The sequence below is a fragment of the Nerophis ophidion genome, linkage group LG01 (assembly GCF_033978795.1).
Source record: "Nerophis ophidion isolate RoL-2023_Sa linkage group LG01, RoL_Noph_v1.0, whole genome shotgun sequence".
NCBI classification, from domain to species: domain Eukaryota; kingdom Metazoa; phylum Chordata; class Actinopteri; order Syngnathiformes; family Syngnathidae; genus Nerophis; species Nerophis ophidion.
In genome coordinates, this window is record NC_084611.1 from 4,796,848 (window position 1) to 4,806,513 (window position 9,666).

The following is a 9,666-nucleotide window of genomic DNA, read 5'->3' on the forward strand; positions in this document are numbered from 1 at the left end:
AACATAATAGTGAGAGTCCAGTCCATAGTGGATCTAACATAATAGTGTGAGAATCCAGTCCATTGTGGATCTAACATAATAGTGAGAGTCCAGTCCATAGTTGATCTAACATAATAGTGAGAGTCCAGTCCATAGTGGATCTAACATAATAGTGAGAGTCCAGTCCATAGTTGATCTAACATAATAGTGAGAGTCCAGTCCATTGTGGATCTAACATAATAGTGAGAGTCCAGTCCATGGTGGATCTAACACAATAGTGAGAGTCCAGTCCATAGTGGATCCAACATAATAGTGTGAGTCCAGTCCATAGTGGATCTAACATAGTAGTGACGGAGTCCAGTCCATAGTGGATCTAACATAATAGTGAGAGTCCAGTCCATAGTGGATCTAACATAATAGTTTGAGAGTCCAGTCCATAGTGGATCTAACATAATAGTGTGAGAGTCCAGTCCATTGTGGATCTAACATAAAAGTGAGAGTCCAGTCCATAGTGGATCTAACATAATAGTGAGAGTGTCAAGTCCATAGTAGATCTGAAATAATAGTGAGAGTCCAGTCCATAGTTGATCTAACATAATAGTGAGAGTCCAGTCCATAGTGGATCTAACATAGTAGTGAGAGTACAGTCCATAGTGGATCTAACATATTAGTGAGAGTCCAGTCCATAGTGGATCTAACATAATAGTGAGAGTCAAGTCCATAGTGGACCTAACATAATAGTGAGAGTCCAGTCCGTAGTGGATCTAACATAATAGTGAGAGTCCAGTCCATAGTGGATCTAACATAATAGTGAGAGTCCAGTCCATAGTGGATCTAACATAATAGTGAGAGTCCAGTCCATAGTGGAGCTAACATAATAGTGAGAGTCCAGTCCATAGTGGATCTAACATAATAGTGAGAGTCAAGTCCATAGTGGACCTAACATAATAGTGAGAGTCCAGTCCATGGTGGATCTAACATAATAGTGAGAGTCCAGTCCATAGTTGATCTAACATAATAGTGAGAGTCCAGTCCATAGTGGATCTAACATAATATTGTGAGAGTCCAGTCCATAGTGGATCTAACATAATAGTGAGAGTCCAGTCCATTGTGGATCTAACATAATAGTAATAGTCCAGTCCATTGTGGATCTAACATAATAGTGAGAGGCCAGTCCATAGTGGATCCAACATAATAGTGTGAGAGTCCAGTCCATAGTGGATCTAACATAATAGTGAGAGTCCAGTCCATAGTGGACCTAACATAATAGTGAGAGTCCAGTCCATAGTGGATCTAACATAATAGTGAGAGTCCAGTCCATAGTTGATCTAACATAATAGTGAGAGTCCAGTCCATAGTGGATCTAACATAATAGTGAGAGTCCAGTCCATAGTGGGGCCAACAGGAGACCATCTTGAGTGGAGACAGGTCAGCAGCGCAGAGACGTCCCTAACTGATGCACAGATGAGTGGTCCAACCTGGGTCCCGACTTTGAACAGCTAGTGCTTCATCTGTGGTCCGTTAATGACCTCTCCACGCAGGAGAGGGGCAGAGCAGAAAAGAGACGGCAGATCAACTGTTCTAAAAGGCGGTAGTAAGTTGTCAAACAGCTACCAGAAGAACATCCAGCCAACCAGCTTGAGTTTTTAGCTCTGACCGGAGTTTATCAAAGAAGTTGAATCATTTATTGTCACAAAACCCAAGTTAAAATGTGTGGTCATTCTCCCAGGAAGGCAGACGGACTACTCAGGATCCGCTTGGGATGTTTTCCTGCTGGCTCCGCTGTGAACGGGACTCTCGCTGCTGTGTTGGATCCGCTTTGGACTGGACTCTCGCGACTGTGTTGGATCCATTATGGATTGAACTTTCACAGTATCATGTTAGACCCGCTCGACATCCATTGCTTTCCTCCTCTCCAAGGTTCTCATAGTCATCATTGTCACCGACGTCCCACTGGGTGTGAGTTTTTCCTTGCCCTTATGTGGGCCTACCGAGGATGTCGTAGTGGTTTGTGCAGCCCTTTGAGACACTAGTGATTTAGGGCTATATAAGTAAACATTGATTGATTGATTGATTGATTGATTGATTGATTGATTGATTGATTGATTGACATGGCGTTTTGGTAAAAACATGATTTAATTTGAACTCCAAAAAGTTACAAACAAAAAGCGTTCACAGCGGAGGCACAACTTGGGCTAAGAAACAAAACTAAGGCATAAACAGACTATGAACATAAATCCACACAAAAATTATTTGGCTTGGCATGAAGCAGGAAACTATGGCAAGGCAGGAATAAAGTCAGCACAGAGCAAGAAAAGTTCAAACCAACAGAAAAAGACCTGCTTAATTAACAGGGACATGATTAAACAGGTGCGTATGTCCAAATGAGCAATGGGTAACCATGGAAACAAAACAAGGGAGTGAAAAAAAACAGGAACTTAAAGAGTCCAAAGGTCAAACAGCACCTGGTTTTCCTAGGCAGTCTCCCATCCAAGTACTAACCAGGCCAGACACTGCTTAGCTTCCAGAATTAATGAGTTTGGGGAATCTCAGGGTAGTGAAGTATATTTATATAGCGCTTTTCTCTAGTGACTCAAAGCGCTTTACATAGTGAAACCCAATATCTAAGTTACATTTAAAGCAGTGTGGGTGGCACTGGGAGCAGGTGGGTAAAGTGTCTTGCCCAAGGACACAACGGCAGTGACTAGGATGACGGAAGCGGGAATCGAACCTGCAGCCATCAAGTTGCTGGCACGGCCGCTCTATCAACCGAGCTTGTAGGACGGCTATACAAAATCAAGATCAGACATGCGTTGGGGGTCCCACCTGGCCCTTTCCACCTTCCACCTTAGGCCCCAAGAACCCAGCAGCTCAGGTGGAATCCAACAGTTTTTATTCCACACAAGAAGCGACTTTCTCATGTTGAACATACAGTTTTATACACTTCAAAGTGGACAAGGAGACACCACACCAAGGTGTGACCTTCCTATTTTACTTATTGGGATTCAACTAATTACACGAGTGTCACGTTGATACAAAACACTGAGTCATTATTACATCAAATCTATCATCAAAAATATATTATTCATTCAGTTCCTCAATGCAGAAAAATTGTTTTCCAATTGTTGTATCGGCCGGAGTCAAAAGTCTTTAAGTATATTTTATAAAAAGGTTACAGTAAGAGTTGTATTGTAGCACTCATATTTACAAACAATATTACATAGTTTTGTGTGTCTGTGTGCAACAATACTATACAACTTTGTCACAACACAAACACAATTTCATGATCATTGATGCACACTTCTGTAATCCAAGAGGAAGGAGAGGAGAAACCCCATGCATGTGATATCTCTCCCGTCTCGGTTGTGGCAGATAATTAATATCAAAGCTGGAATGACCAGCAACTATGAACCTTTCTAACATGGCCAACTGCAATGCATTGTGGGAAATGTTGAAAAATCCCAACCCCTCGACACTGAACAGCTGAATATTTGGTGTCCTGTGCATGGTCTTGGGTCTCAAAGGGGAACATTATCACAATTTCTGAATGGTTAAAACCAACAAAAATAAGTTCCCGGTGTCTTATTTTATTTTTCGAAAGTTTTTCTCAAAATTTTACCCATCACTCAATATCCCGTAAAACGGCTTCAAAGTGCCTGACTTACACCATCGCTACATCCACCCGTCTATTGTCCTGTGACGTCACTGCGGGAAGCAACCAAAAACAAACATGGCGGATAGCACAGTAGCTCGGATTCAGACTCGGATTTCAGCGCCGTAAGCAATTCAACAGATTACGCATGTATTGAAACAGATGGTTGGAGTATGGAGGCCGGTACCGAAGACAAAATTAAAGAAGAAACTGAAGCTTTTGAGCCATATCACGACAGACAGCGGCACAGGAGGAAGCGAGGACGAATTCGGCGATCGCCTTCTAACCAACGATTGGTATGTGTTTGTTTGGCATTAAATGTGGGTGGAGGGAAAGGCTGGATGCAAATATAGCTACAAATGAGGCATGATGATGCAATATGTACATACAGCTAGCCCCACAATGGACTGGACTCTCACTATTATGTTAGATCCACAATGGACTGGATTCTTACTCTATGTTAGATCCACTATGGACTGGACTCTCACACTATTATGTTAGATCCACTATGGACTGGACTCTCACAATATTATGTCAGATCCACTATGGACTGGACTCTCACTATTATGTTAGATCCACTATGGACTGGCCTCACACTATTATGTTAGATCCACTATGGACTGGACTCTCACAATATTATGTTAGATCCACTATGGACTGGACTCTCACACTATTATGTTAGATCCACTATGGACTGGACTCTCACACTATTATGTTAGATCCACTATGGACTGGACTCTCACACTATTATGTTGGATCCACTATGGACTGGCCTCTCACTATTATGTTAGATCCACAATGGACTGGACTATTACTATTATGTTAGATCCACAATGGACTGGACTCTCACTATTATGTTAGATCCACTATGGACTGGACTCTCACAATATTATGTTAGATCCACTATGGACTGGACTCTCACACTATTATGTTAGATCCACTATGGACTGGACTCTCACTATTATGTTAGATCCACAATGGACTGGACTATTACTATTATGTTAGATCCACAATGGACTGGACTCTCACTATTATGTTAGATCCACAATGGACTGGACTCTCACTATTATGTTAGATCCACAATGGACTGGACTATTACTATTATGTTAGATCCACAATGGACTGGACTCACACTATTATGTTAGATCCACAATGGACTGGAGTCTCACTATAAAGTTAGATCCACTATGGACTGGACTCTCACACTATTATGTTAGATCCACTATGGACTGGACTCTCACACTATTATGTTAGATCCACTATGGACTGGACTCTTTATTTTTCTAAGTTTTTCTCAAAATTTTACCCATCACGCAATATCCCGAAAAACGGCTTCAAAGTGCCTGATTTACACCATCGCTACATCCACCCGTCTATTGTCATGTGACGTCACAGAAAGGTATAGCATAGTAGCTCGGATTCAGACTCGGATTTCAGCGGCGTAAGCGATTCAACAGATTACGCATGTATTGAAACGGATGGTTGGAATATGGAGGCAGGTACCGAAAGCGAAATTAAAGAAGAAACAGAAGCTTTTGAGCCATATCACGACAGACAGCGGCACGGGAGGAAGCGAGGACGAATTCGGCGATCGCCTTCTAACCAACGATTGGTATGTGTTTGTTTGGCATTAAGTGTGGGTGGAGGGAAAGGCTGGATGCAAATATAGCTACAAATGAGGCATAATGATGCAATATGTACATACAGCTAGCCTAAATAGCATGTTAGCATCGATTAGCTTGCAGTCATGCCCTGACCAAATATGTCTGATTAGCACATAAGTCAATAAGATCAACAAAACTCACCTTTGTGATTTCGTTGACTTTATTGTTGGAGATGCATCTGCTTTGAGTGTCGCAGGATATCCACACATTCTTGCCCTCTCTGTGCCATCTCTGTCGTAGCGAAGTGAAGTGAATTATATTTATATAGCGCTTTACTCTAGTGACTCAAAGCGCTTTACATAGTGAAACCCCATATCTAAGTTACATTCAAAGCAGTGTGGGTGGCACTGGGAGCAGATGGGTAGAATGTCTTGCCCAAGGACACACCGGCAGTGACTAGGATGGCGGAAGCGGGAATCGAACCTGCAACCCTCAAGTTGCTGGCACGGCCACTCTACCAACCGTCGGTAAAGTGTGCAAAACAAACGGGGGACTTTTCGCATCTTTTGACCACTGTTGCAACTTGAATCCCTCCCTGTTGGTGTAGTTACACCTCTGCTGGTGTTGTTACATCTCTGTCGGTGTTGTTACACCTCTGTTGGTGTTGTTACACCCTCCGACAACACACCCACGAGGCATGATGTCTCCAAGGTAACGGAAAACAGTCGAAAAAACGGAAAATAACAGAGCTGATTTGACTTGGTGTGTGTAATGTGTTTGAGAAAATGGCGGGCCGCTTCAGGATGTGACGTCACGGGTGAAAGGTCATTGCTCCGACAGGCGAACAATTGAAAGGCGTTTAAATCGCCAAATTCGCCCTTTTCGACTTCGGAAATCGGTTACAAAACATATGGTCTTTTTTCTGCAACATCAAGGTATATATTGACGCTTACATAGGTCTGCTGATAATGTTCCCCTTTAATGTAAGTGGGATTCTCGAGCATCTTGGACCACGCTTTGATCAACTGAATGTTTCACGATGTGTCGTTTTAAAAGCGTCCTGTCTGAAAAACTTAAGCCGCAAACTGAACAACTAAATGGTTTCTCACCCGTGTGTACTCTGATGTGTTTCACCAGATTGAATTTAGTGGTGTATGTTTTACCACAAACTGAACAGTGAAATGGTTTCTCTCCGGTGTGCGTTATCATATGCCCTGACAGAGCTAGCCTGCGGGAAAATGTTTCGCCGCAAATTGAACAACTAAGTGGTTTCTCACCAGTGTGAGATCGCATGTGTTCTTTCAGATTGACGTTATCAGCAAATCTCTTACTACAAACTGAGCATTTAAAAGGTTTCTCTCCCGTGTGTGTTCTTGCGTGTCGTGACAAATTTCCCTGACAGGAGAATCTTTTGCTGCACACCAAACAACTAAATGGTTTCTCTCCGGTGTGCGTTCTCATGTGTTTTTGCAAATTTGTCCCTTGGTGAAATTTTTTACCACAAAATGAACAGCTAAATGTTTTTTCTTCTGTGTGTGTTCTCATGTGTTCTGTCATATTGGTGTTCAAAGACAATCCTTTACCACACACTGGACAAATAACCGGGTTCTCCTCAGTGTGTGTTCTCATGTGTCCTTTCATATAGATCTTACTTGTGAATTTTCTGTCACAAACTGAACAACTAAATGGTTTCTCTCCTGTGTGTGTTCTCATGTGCACGGTCAATTTGGCCTTCAAATAAAATCTTTTACTGCACACTGAGCAATTAAAAGGTTTCTCTGTGTGTGTTCTCAGGTGTCTTGTCAAACTTGTCTTACATGACAATGTTTTACCGCAAACTGAACAATTAGATGATTTCTCCTCTATATGTGATCTCATCTCGTGAGTGGAGCCACAAGCCGAGACAATCAAACATGTTTTATCCCCGTTTTTCTTTTTTGAGCATCCAGTGTGTTTGTTGTCAGTTTGAGTCCTCATATCACCTTCACAGTCTGTATCGCTGCTCAAAGGTTTTTCAATGTCATCTTCGACCTCACTATCTGATAGTGGAGCTAAGAGGTGGTCTACTTGTGGTTTCTCTTCATCATCTTCAGTCTTCACAGAGACAACAGTCAGTGGCAACTGGTTGAGGTTAGGCTCTTGCGTTATTAAGAGTTCCTTTTCTTCCTCTTTAATGTGGGGGGACCATGGATGCTCTTGCCTCAAAGTGGAGCCATCACCCAGCAGTTGAGGTGGAACTTCTTCTGAATGACCAATCATCTGCTGGACGTCTGCAGGACACAAATAAGAAAATCACATTTTAGTTCAGACATGATCCATGAGATGTTTCTACTTGAACTTTCTTCTATGTAGTGCATGTGTGTGTAGTGTTTCATGGACATTCTTTTAGTGCCTTGCCAGAATGATGGATCAGTGTTTACATGACTTGACTTAGACTCTAGACAAGTGAAACTTTGGGCTGAACAATTATGCAGTCACTCTTTTAGGTTTTGCTCATATTTGCTTTCTGTTTTATTTAGACTCGCCGAGTCGGGTGCTTTTCAAAACACTCGTACCAAACGTGTTTAAGAAATACGAACAATATCAAGATAATACTGGAATGGGAAACAATAAATGTTAAAAGTATATCAAACACACCTTTTAAGGCCTACTGAAATGAGATTTTCTTGTTTAAACGGGAATAGCAGGTCCATTCTATGTGTCATACTTGATCATTTCGCGATATTGCCATATTTTTGCTGAAAGGATTTAGTAGAGAACATCCACGATAAAGTTCGCCACTTTTGGTACTTCCTGAAAAAGCCTCGCCTTTACCGGAAGTCGCAGACGATGACGTCGCAAGTGTGGGGGCTCCTCACATATTCACATTAATATTAATGGGAGCCTCCGACAAAAACAGTTATTCGGACCGAGAAAACGACAATTTCCCCATTAATTTGAGCGAGGATGAAAGATACGTGTTTGAGGATATTGATAGCGACGGACTAGAAAAAAAACAAAAAAAAAAACGCGATAGAATTGGGACGTATTCTTATGTTTTTAAACACATTTACTAGGATAATTCTGGGACATCCCTTATCTTTCTATCGTGTTGCTAGTGTTTTAGTGAGTTTAATAGTACCTGATAGTCGGAAGGGTTTGTCCACGGGTGTGTTGACGCCAATGTCTCACGGGAGTCGACGGCGGCTGTACGGACGACACAAGCTCAGCTGATATCCGGTAAGAAGCGACTTTTTAACCACAATTTTCTCACCGAAACCTGCTGGTTGACATTTGGTAGGATCCATGATTGCTTGGGCGCGCTCTGATCCATAGTAAAGTTTCAGCTCCGGGAATTTTAAACAAGGAATCACCGTGTGTTTGTGTGGCTAAAGGCTAAAGCTTCCCAACTCCATCTTTCTACTGTGACTTCTCCAATATTAATTGAACAAATTGCAAAAGATTCAGCAACACAGATGTCCAAAATACTGTGTAATTATGCCGTTAAAGCAGACGACTTTTAGCTGTGTGTGTGTGTGTAGCGCTCATACTTCCTAAAAACGCGTGACGTCCTGCGTACACGTCATCATTACATGACGTTTCCAAGACGAAACTCCCGGGAAATTTAAAATTGCAATTTATTAAACTAAAGCGGCCGTATTGGCATGTGTTGCAATGTTAATATTTCATCATTGATATATAAACTATCAGACTGCGTGGTGGCTAGTAGTGGCTTTCAGTAGGACTTTAACGAAGTAATCACTGCAAACTCGTGTATTTTTCGACTCTGCTCCCTTGGACTGGAGTGTAATTTGCTTTTCTCGTCGTCGTTTTGTAAAATCTTGCGCTTTTCTGCCCTTCTTGATTACCTCTCGACAAACGCTGAAGAAACGTTTATCCTTTACGCGTTTTGAACGATTCGTACAGCCGAAAACAAAATAAGCATCGGGCTTTTCGTATTTCTTTTCTTAAGCAAACAATAACCTGTGATAATTCATGATAAATTATCTAGAGTGTGATTTATTTGAATTTTAATACAAATTATCACATGACAGATCTAATATATAAACACATACACAAAAACACACATATATATATACATATACACACACATATATATTATATATTTATAGACATACATTTATACATATATAATATATATACATACATAGACGCATATATATATAAATACACATATATATACACATACATACATACAGATACATGGATATATATATACACATTTTTATATATATATATATATATATATACATACATATGTATATACATTCATATACACATGCATACATACATACATATATTTATATAATAACTTAGATTTAGATTTATATCGCGCTTTTCGAAACACTCAAAGCGCTCACAGAGAAGTTGGACTCAACATTCATTCACACCTGGTGGTGGTAAGCTACATCAGTAGCCACAGCTGCCCTG

General features: G+C 41.1%; 1 protein-coding gene across 2 annotated transcripts in view; it reads right to left on the bottom strand.

Moving 5' to 3' along the window:
• Positions 1–2,096: 2,096 nt before the first annotated feature.
• LOC133549300 (gastrula zinc finger protein XlCGF57.1-like) overlaps positions 2,097–9,666 on the bottom strand; it is a 37,702-nt gene continuing 30,132 nt past the window's right edge. For both annotated transcript variants that reach the window (XM_061894569.1, XM_061894575.1), the window contains exon 2: positions 2,097–7,505. In XM_061894569.1, the coding sequence (XP_061750553.1) occupies positions 6,214–7,505 (1,292 nt within the window). In that variant the 3' untranslated portion in view covers positions 2,097–6,213. The remainder of the gene's footprint in view (positions 7,506–9,666) is intronic.